At 42.6% G+C, this 17,798-nt stretch overlaps 1 protein-coding gene across 1 annotated transcript; it reads left to right on the top strand.

Moving 5' to 3' along the window:
• The first annotated feature begins 7,648 nt into the window (after positions 1 to 7,648).
• Positions 7,649 to 9,754, top strand: LOC125892883 (zinc finger BED domain-containing protein 4-like). Its single transcript, XM_049583215.1, has 2 exons — positions 7,649 to 8,145; positions 8,635 to 9,754. The coding sequence occupies exons 1-2, from the start codon at positions 7,765 to 7,767 to the stop codon at positions 9,019 to 9,021; spliced, it is 768 nt and encodes a 255-aa protein (XP_049439172.1). The 5' UTR covers positions 7,649 to 7,764; the 3' UTR covers positions 9,022 to 9,754.
• The last annotated feature ends 8,044 nt before the right edge of the window (positions 9,755 to 17,798 follow it).

The following is a 17,798-nucleotide window of genomic DNA, read 5'->3' as shown; positions in this document are numbered from 1 at the left end:
AACCCACACGGAGGACACAAACAGTTGGTGGAAAAAATAAGGATTTATTCCAACAAAAGGAAAAAATGGTGAATGGTGGTGAGCAGGGTCCAAGGGTCAAGTGAGAAGGGTGAGGGGGATGATGAGCAGGGCTGGCTGGGGAGCAGATGGGTGGATGGCTGGCAGGTTGGTTGGAGGCAGATGCGTACTGGTCCTGGAACATACGGAGAATCAGGATTAACAAAAAGGCGGAAACAACACAGGGAATCACAAGCAATAAATTGTCCTTTTTTAAAGTCTGGCCTGAGAGAACTACCACAGAGGGTTGAACAACATTCTGGCGATGAGTGGGTGAGAACCAGGGGTAGATATAGACTGGAGGTTGATGAGCTTGATAGAAGGCAGGTGTGTGTAATCAGTCAGGTGTGTGTAGTCAGCCAGGTGAGTGTAATCAGCCAGGAGCCAGGGAAGGGAAGCCACAAGACACAGACAGACACTGGGGAAAGGGGCGGGGAAAACACAGGAGAACACTGGGAAATGCAGTCCAATAGCACACAGCTGCAACAGAGACGTTAGAGGCAGTGCGGATTAAATACGTATTTAGAAAGAATTTCAATTCAGGATTTGAGTTGGATTTTACAATGTTTTTATGAAACAATTATCACTCACCCCAAGCGCAAAATAAGGCTGCTGGATTTAATTTCAATGATAACGTGGCTCTAAGGTGGATATAGCGTGACATTAAATTTGTGTGAGACATCAATAAAAATCTGACTCCACTTCTCCACCTCGCCACTTCCCAGTGTCTCCAAAATGTGCGCATGCATGACTCAGAGTTTGCTTACAGGTGCGCACATTCTCCCGCCAAGTTTATTTTTATAAATCATAACCTTTGCGTGGGAAGTGGCGTACGCCACTTTCAAGCCCCGTTTTGTGCGTAAGCAAACTTTATAAATGAGGCCCCTGGTCTGAATGGGGAAAGGAGGGTAAGAATAGGAGTACATAAATGATCAAAGCAACAATAGCTATTTAATTTTAGTTAATAAGACAATTCTAGTTAATGCTATAACTTAGATAAACAATGCTATATCTGTCCATCTATCCACTTTGGCTTCTCAATATGGTTTTGATGTTTAATGACAAAATATTTTAATATTGAAATTAAGTAAATTAAATATTTACAGGGTTCATACACATTTTACTAGGTCCATTTCAAGCACTTTACTCTCCCTTTCAAGCATTTAAACTAAACTTAAAGTACTTCTCAGACCTTGAAAATTCAGCATTAATATTACAGCATTTTCAAAGATTTTAAGCACCTGTATGATCCCTATATCAAGTGTAATGGTTAACCCTCCCGCTGCCTCTCTGAACAGTGGTACAGTTCATAGCAGTCAATCTGCCCGTTGTCAAGACGTTGAACCCAGTATGATTGGCCGACGCTGTCCGTTGCCCCTATTGATGTGTATGTATCAATCAATCAATCAATCAATCACTTTTATTTATAAAGCTCAATATCACAAATCACAATTTGCCTCACAGGGCTTTACACAGCATACAACATCCCTCTGTCCTTAGGGTTAACCCTCCCGCTGCCCTAAGGAGGTTAACCCTCCCGCTGCCCCAGACCCGGGGCTCTCGAGTGGTAGTCTTCCTTTGTACGTCCAGCAGTCCGCTGCCCCAAGGGGTCAAAGCGACCCGGGGCTCTCGAGTGGCAGTAGTAGTAGTAGTAGTAGTAGTAGTAGTAGTAGTCCCCCTCTACCCCCTTAATGCCCCAGCGCCCGCTGTCCTAAGGGGTCAGAACGACCCGGGGCTCTTGAGTGGCAGTAGTAGTAGTAGTAATAGTAGTAGTAGTAGTCCCCCTCCATCCCCTTAGTATACCCGGGTAGTTACCACCCTCCACCCCTCGTCCTCCTCCTCCTTCTTCTTCTTCTTACTAAAACGCTGCATGTGTCTCTTACTAACGGCATCCAACTGCACGCGCGCGCATCTGTGTGTGTGTATTGTGCGTCTCTGCATAGAGTTGTGTGATGGCACAAGGATGGCGGCAAGGATGACAGCAAGGACGACCGCCCGTTTCACAGTCCAAGAGGTTCTGGAGCAGCTTGCTGACGATCCGCACCATAAACACTCGGACTCTCCCTCGGGACTATATCATGGTCTCTGGCTCCACGATGCATTTAAATGTCAGAGTGCCAAGCACCACCCACCAGCCAGACTAACTTTCATATATTACAGCTAAACAGTACATGAACATATGTTTTTGAAAACATTTGAGGGGAGAAACAGACAATGCAGTTACAGAATCTTGATTCATATTTGATCAGTGCTGCCTAGTTTGACAGTTTGATCGCAGTTCACCAGCACTGATTCACATTACAGCTGTGACAGAGACTCCTTGGCTCTAATTGGTTGGTGATGACTGCGCTACTGCCTGATTCTAGTAAATACCAGTAGAGGTGGTAGGAGGGGAAGAGGGACATGATTTTTTTCACAGCCTAACTGTCTCATGTACTTCACAATAAAGGGATAGTTACAGAGAATGTGACACTAAGTAATTTTCATAAAAGTTAGTGACTATCACTTTAAACGTGGTCAGAATCAGAATCAGAATCAGAAATACTTTATTGATCCCAGAGGGGAAATTATTTATGTTACAGGTGCTCCTTGCAGGAGAGGAAAGATACGTGAAAATATAAGAAATTTAAACCGTAGTATTAACAAATATATAGTTAAATAAACAGAAATTATTAACAAACATAAACGTAAATAAATATATATATACATATATATATTGTAAACTGAACAAGATTATTTAAACAAACAGAATATATACAGTCAGGGTGAAATGGGGTTATTGCACAAGTTAAATTAAATTATTGCAGTGTGTGAAGAACTCTCAGGGCCACTCAGAGGGAGAAGTTGTACAGTTTGATGGCCACAGGCAGGAATGATTTCCTGTGGCTCTCAGTGGTACATCTAGGTGGTATGAGTCTCCCACTGAAAGTACTCTTGTGCCAGCACATGGTGGAGTGGGTGTGAGACATTGTCCAAGATAGTTCGTAGCTTAGACAGCATCCTCCTCTCTGACACCACCATCAGAGAGTCACACTCCATTCCCACAACGTCACTGGCCTTGAGGATCAGTTTGTTGAGTCTGTTGGCGTCCGCCACCCTCAGCCTGCTGCCCCAGCACACAACAGCATAGAGGATAGCACTGGCCACCACAGACTCATTGAAAATCCTGAGCATAGTCCAGCAGATGTTGAAGGACCTCAGTCGCCTCAGAAAATAGAGACGGCTCTGGCCCTTCCTGTAGAGAGCGTTAGTGTTCTTAACCCAGTCCAGTTTATTGTCAGTGTGTACCCCCAGGTACTTATAGTCCTCTACAATGTCCACACTGACCCCTTGGATGGAAACAGAGGTCACTGGTGTCTTGGTCCTCCTCAGATCCACAGCCAGTTCCTTTGTCTTTGCCACGTTGAGCTGCAGATGGTTCTGCTCACACCATGTGACAAAGTTATCCACAACAGCCCTGTACTCATCCTCATCACCCTTGCTGATACATCCAACTATAGCAGAGTCATCAGAAAACTTCTGAAGATGGCAGGTCTCAGTGCAATAGCTGAAGTCCGTGGTATAGAGGATGAAAAGGAAGGGAGAGAGGACAGTCCCCTGTGGAGCCCTGGTATTGCTGACCACTCTGTCTGACACACAGCGTTGCAAGCGCACACAGACTCCCGCGCCATAACTTGAGAGACCATTGGTCAGGATTGTCACCTGCGGGGACCACCCTTTCCAGGGCTCGTACAGCTCTGAAAAAAATCACCAATGATCAGCAACAGTCAGAGATGACAAAAGTCTGTTTAAATAAGCAGAATTCCAAAAAAAAGAATTCACAGGAGTCAGGGTTGTCACCTATGGGGACCACTCTCACGCTTTGTCACTTGTTGCGCCCATTTTACACACTTCTCTTACAATGTCACTTTTGAGCCCCTGTGTTACACACTTCTCTAATTTTGTCACTTGTTGCACCCATTTTACACACTTCTCTGTGTCACTTATTGGACCCATATTATTACACACCTCTCTAATTTTGTCACCTGTTGCACCCATTTTACACACTTCTCTGTGTCACTTATTGGACCCATATTATTACACATCTCTCTAATTTTGTCACTTGTTGTACCCATTTTACACACTTCTCTGTGTCACTTATTGGACCCATATTATTACACACCTCTCTAAAGCTGTCACTTGTTGCACCCATTTTACACACTTCTCTGTGTCACTTATTGGACCCATATTATTACACACCTCTCTAATTTTGTCACTTGTTGCACCCATTTTAAACACTTCTCTGTGTCACCTATTGGACCCATATTATTACCCACTTCTCTAACTACCACTTGTGGACGCTATGTTATCAACTAGGGATGGGTCACGATTTTCGAATTTTGAATAGTCATTTTATTTTTGAAAAATCGATTTTTTAATGCAACTATTAATATTGGCCGCCTTATTTCCCCCCTTTATTTGACATGCAATTCAGCTACTAACCACACGAGGGCAGTATAGGATTGCTACAGTGGTGTGAGATGGGCTACCAGGTAGTTTGATGCTCTTCTACAAACAGGAGAAAGTAGGAGGAGAATTATTCGAAAAATTGTCGAATAGTTGCCATGATTTTCGAATAGTGTTTTTGCTTGTGCGGCCCATCCCTATTATCAACGTCTCTAATTAATAATCATTAGATTTTTGGGCTATTGCAGCATACTATTTTAGAATTAAGTTTTCAGATAGTAGTGTAATGCTCATTGAGGGTGGAAGAAGGTTGCAAAAGTTACCTTTTGACAGACAAAATCACAACGTACTATTCATTTATGTGCACAATTTTGGAATGAAAAAGATAACTGTTACCTAAAAGGTGATTAGTTTGTCTTTCTGTATGTTAAAATCAAACTATAATGTGTAACATTAAATACCCAATTTGTGGCTATAGATTAATTATATAGTAACAAAGAGAGCAAGACCACTGAGTGTACATTAATGATAAATCCAAGCATGAGATAACCATAAACTCTTCATTTTACCTAACACAAACACATACTCAACCTCCATGGCAAGTGGAAACCTCCTAGAGCGAAATATTTGGCAATGACAGATTGGAGAGTTTGTGCCGACCCAGAAATCAGCCAATCATTCATCCTCCTTTAAACCAAATGGGATGAAACAAAATACAGATATTTACAGACAAACACTCAATCTCCGTGCCGAATAGCAACCTCTGAGAATGAACACTTTGGCAACCACAGGCGACTTCAAGAAGAGAGAGATATTCTGAGTTCAATGACAACATTAGGAAACAGACTCTGGATTGAGACTGTTACTCTTAGAAGACAGAGGTTGGCACCGCTTCAAAACAGCAGCAAGTTAAAAAAAAAAGGCAATAGCAGCTGCCCTGAACAATGACTGTTTATTGAGGCAGTGGATCATTTTTGCTGATGAATGAGATATATAGAATATATTTCACCATGTACAAGTGTAAACAGCTCAGATAGTAAGTGAATGACTGATCAGATTGATTCCAAGAGAGGATAACTCAAATGTAGGATATCGAAAGGTTTGCAAAAAGTTAAAGCAATACTGAATGTGTCTATGCATCTTAGCCTCTCCCCAGTGGCACAGGCAGACATGACATTTTCGGTGTGCTTGATAAAAATGGGTGGGCCTAGTGCTGTGCGATATTACGATATATATCGCTGTGCGATATAAAAATGTCTACCGTGCGATATAACCCTCTATTGTTTATATCGTAATTTTAACGTGTGGGTTAGGCTACTGGGTTACTATGGGTCGCAGGACGCGTCCGTTCTGGTGATACAAGTCAGCAGTGTAAAACTCGAGGATGTGGGACTTTGAAACATCCCTGGATGCTACGAGTGACAGGCAAACAACCAATCATTTAACTGCTGTGTAGTTCAGTTGCAGCACGTGTTTGTTTACAACAGAACAGCTATAGTGAGAATGTGATGCCGAAGGAGACGAGATTATAAACTAAAAAGAACATGTTAGCTCATTGGTACGGTAACGGTAACAGGTGACTGTTTATATGAGTTGTGGAAAAAAAATGTTGTGTGGAAAACCACACTGTGGTCCGTGATTGAGGTGAAGACGAGAGAGCGAGACGACGCGGCCGTAGCCGCCGTGATATGACAACCCCGTCCACGCTGAGGAGGAACTATGAAGAACTCAGCTGTAATGGAAAAGCACCAAAACCAAGTTGAGTAGAGCCGAGCCGAGTAGAGCTGCAACTGTGTAGTGGAAAGGGGCCATTACTGTGCGTCTGCCCCAACTCTGACTTAGCGGTGGTAATAATGAAGCAGCGGCAGCTCACCGTCACTGAAACACTCAATGAAATCTATTACTCAATTAAATACGATGAGCCGCGAGCGCCGTATCTCACTCAGTAGAGCATGCCTGCTGCAGCGACCCTTGGTTCGATTCCACCCGGCAGCTTTTGCTGTGTGAGGGTTTTCCTGTGTACATTATCCAGGGTTTTTCCTGGCACCAAATAGGGTGGTGGTGGTCGTTCAGAGGCAGGTGACCCATCAAATAAATTTTTGCGACAAAAACATCTGGATCGATCATTTTCATATTTTAAAACTAATCACTAACTTTACAACAACTCAAAATGATTGAAGTAGCCTATATTTTATTTAAAGTAGTAGGCAACATTGTTTTGGTATAATTGAGTAAAAATTTCATAATATCCTCTAAGCATAATGTAAATCAAGTGGTCTGAGACAAAGGTTTCTGCACCTCACCATGGCTCTGTGGTCAGCCTCTAAAGAATCAGTATCGTGCCGATGTGTATCAACCAATCAAAGGTCAGCTCAGACCACTGTGTTCCTATTGGCTGTTCTACTGCGTATGCACGTTCCCGTGCCGCCGGCAGAAGGGGAGAGCAAGCGGCAATGATGACAAAGACACCAAATGCACAAAATGTGGTAGTATTTTAAAGTACAACAACTCCACAACTTTGTTGAATTACCACCTGAATACGACACATTCAGTCATGCTGCATGGAGCGAGTGGATTGGCTTCACAGCCGACAATCACCACAACGTTGGGACGGACGGTATGTGACGCTGAGAAAGCGGAGGGCATTATTCAGAGAATATGTAACATGGTTACAACAGACATGCTGCCGATAAACGTCGTTAACGGACAGGGATTTCGAGAAGTGATAAAGTACATTGAGCCAGGGTATAATATCCCCTCTAGAACGACCATAACTACCCACGTGGAAGCAAGCTATGTGAGGAAGAAGGCTGAGTTGAAAACACAACTTGCAGCTGCGAATGTGGCCCTCACAACCGACTGTTGGACTTCCTTAAATACAGAAAGCTACATCACAATTACATGCCACTACACTGAAAAGGATTGGCAGGTAATGTCAGCAGTCCTACTCACAGAGTGCATGGCAGTGAGACATACAGCTGACAATTTAGCTGACAAGTTGAACGAGGCTGTGGAAACATGGGGACTCACCGGGCGTGTAGTTGCTTGGGTACAGACAATGCACGGAATATTATCTCAGCAAACAGTCCCACACGAGTCAGTTGGCACCCGGTTTCATGCTTCGCGCATACCCTGCAGCTGGCCATTAATGACGGGTTCGCTACCTACATTAACTGAGTCATTGTAGCTGCCAGCAGACTGGTACAACACTTCAATAATAGCAATCCAGCAAACAAAGCGCTTGAAGCAAAACAGAAACAGATGCAGCTGCCGTCTCATAAACTCATCCAATCCTGTAAAACCAGGTGGAATTCTGTCTGTGACATGTTTAGCAGAGTAACGGAGCAGCGGTGGGCCGTGTCTGCTGTACTATCAGACCGCACAGTGACCAAACTCACAGACGCGAGGACGCTGGAGTTGAGAGATGAGTTCTGGCAGTTGATGGAGGATGTAGCGCCAGTGCTGGAAACACTCAAGTGTGCAACTACCGTCATGTCTACTGAGACTGAGGTGTCCATATCAGACACGTATCCCATCACCTTCAGCCTGATCAACGTGCATCTCAAGACAGACGAGGGAGACACCAGCAAAGTGGGGGAATTCAAATCCAGAGTGCGCACTTCACTGGGTGAAAGGATGAAGGTAAGCTAGGTCCATTAATTAAATTATTGTTAAATTATTGCAGATCTTTTTAACTGTATGCACAAAAAGCACTTTATGTTTGACAGTTGTATTTTTGAACTGCTTCTACTGTCTATCTAATTAATAATTAATAGCAACTAAGCAATTAATAAGGGACCACTATTGGGGGCACTGGTGGCTTGGTGGTGGAGCAGGTGCCCCATGTACAAGGCTGTTGCCGCAGCGGCCCGGGTTCGGCTCCGGCCTGTGGCCCTCTGCTGCATGTCACTCCCTCTATCTCCCCCCTTCACGCTTGTCTGTCCTATACATTAAAGGCGAAAAAGCCCCCAAAAATATCTTTAAAAAAAAATAAAATAATGGACCACTATTAAATGATTAATAGTGGTCCATTCATTATATGATAAAACACTACCTGTTGGCAGTTATGATTAAAAACTAAACACTAACTAAATCACATTTAATTCTAATTTATTGTCTTTTTATTTAAAGATTGATTCTGATGACCTGATGTCAACACCACCAATGCTAACCATTATGTTGGATCCTCGACACAAGCACCTGGCATTTCTGATCCCAACGAGGAGGTTTGCAGCTCATGCCAAACTGCTTCAACTGCTAGCAGAAGCAGAACATGCGAGCTCCACATCAGCAGATGCAGACGCCGCTGGAGACCAGGAGCAGGTGGTCGGTGAAGTGCCAGTCCAGGAAGCTGTGCACAGACACAGTTCTTATGCTTTACTCATGGGTGAAAACTATGCCACCAGGAGCACCAATGACGTGGAAAAAGAAGTGGACAGCTTTCTGAAGGATCCACCACCACTCCTTGATTCTAGTCCCACAGCATGGTGGAAAGTCAATGAAGGTTTCCAAGGCTGACAAACCTGGCACAAAAATACTTGGCCATACCGAGCACGTCAGTCCCAGCTGAACGTGTATTCTCAGCAGCTGGCCTCATTGTAAACAGGCTGCGCACACGACTTACTCCTGACCATGTTGATATGCTGATATTCTTGAACAAAAATAGATAGGTCTACAGTATCTATGCTATGAGGAGCACCAGGGATGTGTTTTTGGTTCTGTTTTAGGCAGGTGGGCACACATATCTTTCTCAGGGATGTTTTTTGTTGTTTTCAGGCAGCCTGTATTTTAGTTGACTAGAGCTACGATAGTCCAGTCCTGGTCTACTAATGTTATTGTGATATTGTCACATTTCCCAGGGATTTATAAATGCTGCTAATATTCCACATGTGACAGATGAGACAGTGCACAATTTATTACCTTAACCTTATTTAATTTTCTTTTCAGAATTTATTTTATTTGGTGCTATTTATATGCTGCTAAGAGACAGTGCACTAATTTATTTTCATATTAAAGTAGCCTACATATTGTATTCTTCTCTTCAGGAATGTGAAGCTGCTGCTATTAATGTTTCCCATGTCACAGATGAGAGAATGCCCAATTTACTTTCATGTTAAGTAGCCTGCGTAATATTGATATTTACTGTTCAGAATATCTTTGATATGCTACCAAAATGCTGTCCTCAAATATATCCCAAAATAAATCTTTGATTAAGGAATATGATTTGCATTTGTTCTGTATATCATAAGGAAGATATGGCTTTTTATGTTATGTATAGATAGAACCTATTGATTCACAGGGAAATTCAGCTTCTCTTCGCCGCTTATCAATTAATCAATCATCGATCGATAAGATGAAACAACTATCAATTAATGAATTAATCGATAATTTGCATCCCTAATCATCATTATTATTATCATTATCTATATTACTCTTATTACTATCATTATTATTACAACAACATACTGCATCTTCTCTTACTCATTAGTCTAACTATAGACATTCTGGGCATTATATTTGTAACACATTTTATTTGTGAGGATTGTTAAGAAGTTAATATTTATGTTCAGTAAATGTGGTAAATATTTAGTCAAAAGAAGACTGTACATTTCATTTGAAAATTTGATTTTGAAGTAACGAGTATAGAAGTTCATTTCCAAGTAAATGCCTTACTTTGTATGAAAAGGGACTTCACTACCCAGTACATATCACGTGATGACGTCACTTAGCTTCTGTTGCTGTTAGCGCCAATGCTGTGTTAGCAGCAGTTGAGCTGTGTACCCCTTGTTTGCACGAGCTAACGTGTCTGTGCCTTTATTCATTCACTAAAGATGACTTTTGATTTTAAGTCCAGTCTCGTCTCGTCATTTGTAAGGTTGTAGACGAAGCTGCAACAACATCCGGGCAACAAAATATGAATTAACAACGTAAGCATTTTGTAACATGAGCTCGACCGGCTCTGACACACACCCTTGTGTCTCTAGGCTACACAGCGAGGCGGCGTCCCAGATTCAGATCAGCATCTGCGTCCTGGAGTCTGCTCTCATCAAATCATCAAACCACTTTTCTCGCCTTTATTACTATCTCTAGATAGACAATTGGTGGAACAAATCTGACACCCCATGCCAATGTGTGCCTTACACAGCACAGCGAAACGGGAACACACAGGTGGCACACAGCATGCACGGGAGCAGAGAGCCTCAGACTGATGCAGAGTTGTAGGGGAAATATGCGGATTTAACCTCTCAAAATGAACAGACCCGATCATAAAAACAGGAAAACACAAACACACGGTTTCACTTTAAAATCTGAGAGAAACTGATAAGTATGTTGGATGATTATACTGCATTGTGTTAGTTTCAGCCCACATTGACCATTTTAGGCGGTGGCAGCCGCCACCAAAATTAATATGCAGGAAAAAAATCAACCTTATTATCTGTTTCATGCCTGCGAATAAAAACAACCACCCAAATTGACATTAGAGCCAAGTCCTGTTTACTTCTGAGGCCCGATAAGGAGATAAACACATGCTTGATGTGTGATTTTACAGCTTGGTTGTAAATGTCTGAACAAGTTGAAAAAGCAACAATGCACACTTTGAATACCTACAGTACAGGCCAAAAGTTTGGACACACCTTCTCATTCAATGCGTTTTCTTTATTTTCATGACTATTTACATTGTAGATTCTCACTGAAGGCATCAAAACTATGAATGAACACATGTGGAGTTATGTACTTAACAAAAAATTAGGTGAAATAACTGAAAACATGTTTTATATTCTAGTTTCTTCAAAATAGCCACCCTTTGCTCTGATTACTGCTTTGCACACTCTTGGCATTCTCTCCATGAGCTTCAAGAGGTAGTCACCTGAAATGGTTTCCACTTCACAGGTGTGCCTTATCAGGGTTAATTAGTGGAATTTCTTGCTTTATCAATGGGGTTGGGACCATCAGTTGTGTTGTGCAGAAGTCAGGTTAATACACAGCCGACAGCCCTATTGGACAACTGTTAAAATTCATATTATGGCAAGAACCAATCAGCTAACTAAAGAAAAACGAGTGGCTATCATTACTTTAAGAAATGAAGGTCAGTCAGTCCAGAAAATTGCAAAAACTTTAAATGTGTCCCCAAGTGGAGTCGCAAAAACCATCAAGCGCTACAACGAAACTGGCACACATGAGGACTGACCCAGGAAAGGAAGACCAAGAGTCACCTCTGCTTCTGAGGATAAGTTCATCCGAGTCACCAGCCTCAGAAATCGCAAGTTAACAGCAGCTCAGATCAGAGACCAGATGAATGCCACACAGAGTTCTGCAGCAGACCCATCTCTAGAACAACTGTTAAGAGGAGACTGTGAATCAGGCCTTCATGGTCAAATAGCTGCTAGGAAACCACTGCTAAGGAGGCAACAAGCAGAAGAGATTTGTTTGGGCCAAGAAACACAAGGAATGGACATTAGACCAGTGGAAATCTGTGCTTTGGTCTGATGAGTCCAAATTTGAGATCTTTGGTTCCAACCGCCGTGTCTTTGTGAGACGCAGAAAAGGTGAACGGATGGATTCCACATGCCTGGTTCCCACTGTGAAGCATGGAGGAGGAGGTGTGATAGTGTGGGGGTGTTTTGCTGGTGACACTGTTGGGGATTTATTCAAAATTGAAGGCACACTGAACCAGCATGGCTACCACAGCATCCTGCAGCGACATGCCATCCCATCCAGTTTGCGTTTAGTTGGACGATCATTTATTTTTCAACAGGACAATGACCCCAAACACACCTCCAGGCTGTGTAAGGGCTATTTGACCAAGAAGGAGAGTGATGGAGTGCTGCGGCAGATGACCTGGCCTCCACAGTCACCGGACCTGAACCCAATCGAGATGGTTTGGGGTGAGCTGGACCGCAGAGTGAAGGCAAAGGGGCCAACAAGTGCTAAACACCTCTGGGAACTCCTTCAAGACTGTTGGAAAACCATTTCAGGTGACTACCTCTTGAAGCTCATGGAGAGAATGCCAAGAGTGTGCAAAGCAGTAATCAGAGCAAAGGGTGGCTATTTTGAAGAAACTAGAATATAAAACATGTTTTCAGTTATTTCACCTTTTTTTGTTAAGTACATAACTCCACATGTGTTCATTCATAGTTTTGATGCCTTCAGTGAGAATCTACAATGTAAATAGTCATGAAAATAAAGAAAACGCATTGAATGAGAAGGTGTGTCCAAACTTTTGGCCTGTACTGTACGTCGGTTTAACCCTCCCCCTGACTCCATTCTGAGACCACAGAACCAGCCGCACCAAAATGAAATCAGCTGGAAACAAAACCAAACTGTTCCACAACCAAGCTGGTTGTAAAATTTCGCCACCTATTAGGCAAGGCAATTTTATTTGTATAGCCCAACAGTTTGTCTCAAAAGGCTTTACATAGCATCATAACAACATCCTCTGCCCTTAAACCCTCACATCGACTGAAGAAAAACTCCCAGGAAAACCTTTAACAGGGAAAAAATTGGAGAAACCTCAGGGTGAGCAACAGAGGAGGGATCCCTCACCCAGGACAGGCAGACATGCAATAGATGTTGTATACAGACAAGAAAACAGTTTACAACACAGAATATGCAAAACATGGAAATGGTTAACAAGAGCTGATGAAGGCAGCTTCTGGTTGGAGGGAAGGCAGGGAGAGCAGGCCAGCTTAATGGGAGTACTATTAGAGTGACATGCTTGGCTGCTATAGGCTGTGGTTTCGAGAACTCAGATGCCTACTCTGCAACAGTCCCTTCACAGCCAATTGACATGTGACAGCGCCCAGCACACCTTAACAAACTCACACTCAGCCTCTATGACAAATGGCAACCTTCTAGGGTAAACATGGTGACCGCAACAACTTTTTCTCCATGATATGCACACATATACACCCACAAGTCAAATGGGCCCCACGAGTGGAGTGGGCTTACTCCTTTTCGTCCCCACAAGCGATGGCATGGGAGAGCAAACATACGTACTGTACATGCAAAGGCTACTGTACATACACACAAACTACATCATGATGTCGATTCGTAAAAAGTCTGAATTAATGCTTTGTCTGGCTCGTCAGCATGACGAAAAGCAAAAAACTTTTAAAATGCTTGTTTTCTGAATGGGGTTCAGATCGGTCAGGGTTATCATCTTAGCTGCTCCATCTGCACTCAAAATAACGTCATCTAAAGGCATGAATATGACAGCGACATTATTATTTATATGTATAAATATCTACACACTGCATAACTTTAAAATTATATAAACTCACTGCCACCGGCATTTAAGACGTTTCAGCACCTCCTGAGCTGAGGGTCTTTAAGTCCGGGGTTAGCTCCGGCTAACATTAGGTTGTCGGATCCAAAGAGTTCAAAAAATAAACTCCCTTCGCCCGTGAACAGCTCCGAAGAGAACTCCTACCGCCCAGAGAACTTGGTGCGGTGGCCCGGTTTGTGTTTTTTCCTCCAGCAGCAACATGCTAACGTGTAGCTGCTACGTAGCATACAGGTTGTCGGATCCTAAAAGTTAAAAATAAATAAATAAATAAACTCCTCCCGTCCATAAACAGCTCCGGAATTAGTGGAGAACTTGGAGTGGTGGCCCGGTCTATGTTTGAACCTTCAGAAACCCTCCACTTGTATTCCTCAAGCAGCTACATGCGACGTAGCCTCGCGTCGCCGGCTCTTCACGTACGGCGAAGAGAGGTTCCGGTCTATAGAGCGGATGCGAAATTCACCAAAGTAAAAGTGTTCACCAAAGTAAAACTTTAAATTCTGGCGCACCATCGATTTGGGGTGATGAGGGTTATAAGAAAATCGATTAGCTGAATGGCTCGGAGCTATTCATGTAAATTATATTCTTTAAATTAAAAAGTTTCACCGCATTTTCATTAGCTTGCTGCTTTTATTTTGGCGGAAAGGCGCATCAATCGAATTACGGATCCTGTCTCACTCACCCTGGTTCCGGTTCCTTATCAAAACTACCCAGACTAGTGACGTGCCACCTTAACTTTACTCTGCATGCCCATATAAAATGAAAAAAACCCTCCAGCAAACTTTATGCAAACAACTTTTGCTGTCTTTTGTAACAAGATGTAGCACCTCTTGAATAAGGTGTACTGCATAGTGTTTGTCTATCTGTCTAACTGTCCTTTTTTTTCCCTTCTGTTTTTTGTATGAAACCATAGAGGATGTTGGGGGTGGGAGGAAGGGATGATTTGTTGTTCATTTGTTAAATGCTAATAAAAAAAAACCTTATGCAAACAAATCAGTGGGGACACTGTCCAAAGTGAGGCATATGACTTTTCCAAGAACAGTAGGAGTAAATCAGATTATCTTAATTTTTGATTTATTGCAATTTTTCAACATTTTTTATGACAATATTAGCGCTCCATCATTAAAACAGGCAATGAAAGGGTTAATTTATAAACATATTGATGAAATAACACATCACACATCTGAAAACAAATAAAATTAAGCAAATATTACAAACAATTGTCATACATATTTCTACTTTTATGTGGTGTCTGGGGGGATCATAGGGTCCAAAAATGGGCCCAACAGGAACAAAACAGGTCCCCATAAGTCACTTAAATCTCCAAAAATAAAGGTAAAAAACACTTTTCTTTAATATTTCATAAACGCTTTGAGCCAGACGGCTGAAAATTTAGTATGTGCATTGTGACTTGCAGTGTGACAAGTGTGCTGAGTTTCGAATGAGTTTAAAATGATCAGACTTCCACGACTTTTAGAAAAGAATTTGCTTCAAGCTGGCCAGCTGTGTCAGAGGCTGTTGGAGTGTATGCACCTGACACCCTCTTGAATTTGATTTTGTGAGACATCCAGTTAAGAAAACTAAATGACTTGAGGAGTTCTTGTATAAGGGCCCGATCGCATCGTCTGTGCTGACTTTGGGGTCTCTAGGGTGACAGGGGACTGCACAGGTGCCCCTAAAGGCACTAAAATCTGCAAAAATAAAGGGAAAAATGCTTTTCTTTAATATTTCATAAACGCTTTGAGCCAGACGGCTGAAAATTTAGTATGTGCATTGTGACCAGGAGCGTGACGAGTGTGCTGAGTGTCGGACGCGAGCGACCTTCAGAAGTGTCAAAGGTCAGGGGGTATCTGGCAGGAGAGGCCTCATCCTGAGCTTAACTGTTTAACCCCTGACCTCAGCCTAATCCTTACCATTTTTGAATATGTTGCTCAACAGAGGGTGTTGTGCATGGATTCGCTGGTCCTGTTGCAATACGACCACCGTAGAGCTACTTAGCTTTCAAAAGGCCTACTGGCTTGACACTGGAGGTCATCAATCTATGTCCAAAATAAAGTTCACACACCAAGTTTCAAGTCATTTGGTTCATTTTTGTGCTACCCTCTGGTCCTGTTGGCCCATAAATGGGCCCACCCTCTATTTCATTTGGTCGTCTTTTTGGCTGTAATCATGCTATTAAGTTCCTACGTTGCACAGAGGTCACTTTTCCAGGGTACATCATGCTCATGGAAGATCTCCTGTCTACACCTCAAAATGTGCTGTATACAACTTTGGGCCCTGTTCTCCTGTTACGGCCAAAAATGGGCCCTATTGAAACCCATTATAAAATGTAAAAAACACACATTTTTACCTGGTGGTTATTTTTTCTCAGATAGATGACTTCTCTATTTTCATGGCTTAATTCACAACAGGGAAAGTCAAAATTTAGGTTTCTGAGCAATTTTTGAAAATTAATTCCAGAATACCATTTTAGCACCTTTGCAAAAAAACAAAAAACAAAAAACAGGCTGCTCCCCCCATGCACCGCTGGCAGCTACCTGGCCAGAAACAAGAGGAGGAAACTGGTCCTGTGTGCAAATCATTTGCTTGAATTCATGATTAGGGTAAAGTTCCTATGTGCATTCAAATATACCAGCTGCTAATTGTGAAGTTATGTTGACTGAATTTTACCAGCTTGCAAATTTGATCAAAACTTGTCCAGCTGCTCCAAATTTCCTTTATTTTAGTCCTAAAATATGCATTGCAGTAAGTGTGCGCTCATGCCCGCAGGGCCCGTTCATGTGTGTGTGAGGGGGTACGTGTATGCGACATAAGCATGTGTGACTTGAAGGGAGTTGACATATTATCTTTATTTGCAAGCAGCAGCTGTAAAACTAAAACTTGTCACAGCAGCTCCACACCCGGAGATCCAGGCCGGTTCTATCAGCGGAGCCTCCCAGAGCGCTCGCGGGGAATGCTGCCTTGCTTCCCCGCTAAGATGCGGGAGGGACATCGCTGAAAAATTTTCCGCTTTTTTCAAAACTCTGATCTAAATATTATCTTCATTTGCAAGCAGCAGCTGTAAAACTAAAACTAGTCACAGTAGCTCCAGACCCGGAGATCCAGCCTGGTTCTCTCAGCAGGTGCTCCCACAGTGCTCCCCGACAATGCTGCCTCGCTTCCCCGCTAAGTTGCGCGAGGCAGACCACTGAAAGATTTGATGCTTTTTTCAAAACTCTGATCTAAAATATCAGATTACACCGCTTCCTCTTGGTCGATTGAGGTCAAATAAAAAGTATAATGATCTTTGAAATCCCCTCTTTGCGATTTGTGCCCGATGACAGCTCAGCTTGACACAGAAAGTCACGTGATCAGGTCATTAAAAAATCAGACTTCCACAACTTTTAGAAAAGAATTTGCTTCAAGCTGGCCAGCTGTGTCAGAGGCTGTTGGAGTGTATGCACCTGACACCCTCTTGAATTTGATTTTGTGAGACATCCACTTAAGAAAACTAAATGACTTGAGGGGTTTGCTTTTTGTATTCTTGTATAGGGGCCCGATCGCATCGTCTGTGCTGACTTTGGGGTCTCTAGGGTGACAGGGGTGCACAGGTCCCCATAAGTCACTTAAATCTCCAAAAATGGAGGGAAAAACGCTTTTCTTTAATATTTCATTTATTCATCACTTCGAGCCAGGAGGCTGCTATGTGCATCTTGACCTGGTGTGTGACAAGTGCGCCGAGTCTCGGACCCCAGCGACCTTCCCAAGTGTCAGACGTCTCCCCATTGCAACTTGAAGAGTGGGCACCTCGGTAGAGTAGGCACCTCAGTGTTCAATTCACAATTTAGTCCAAAATGTGAAGGGGAAAAAAAAATCAATAATTATGAAAATGATCTGAATTATGTTCAAATCATGTCCACTTTACATTATTTCAGTCTATTTTCCAAATTCTTCTCTTTTTACATTTTGGACAAAGTTTTTAAAAGCAACATGACACTCTTTTTATTCTCTTTTAATCATGCCAATCTTTGAA

Source organism: Epinephelus fuscoguttatus, linkage group LG8, assembly GCF_011397635.1.
Source record: "Epinephelus fuscoguttatus linkage group LG8, E.fuscoguttatus.final_Chr_v1".
NCBI classification, from domain to species: domain Eukaryota; kingdom Metazoa; phylum Chordata; class Actinopteri; order Perciformes; family Serranidae; genus Epinephelus; species Epinephelus fuscoguttatus.
Note: the sequence above shows the minus strand (reverse complement) of the source record. Positions and strands in the feature narration are given on the sequence as shown.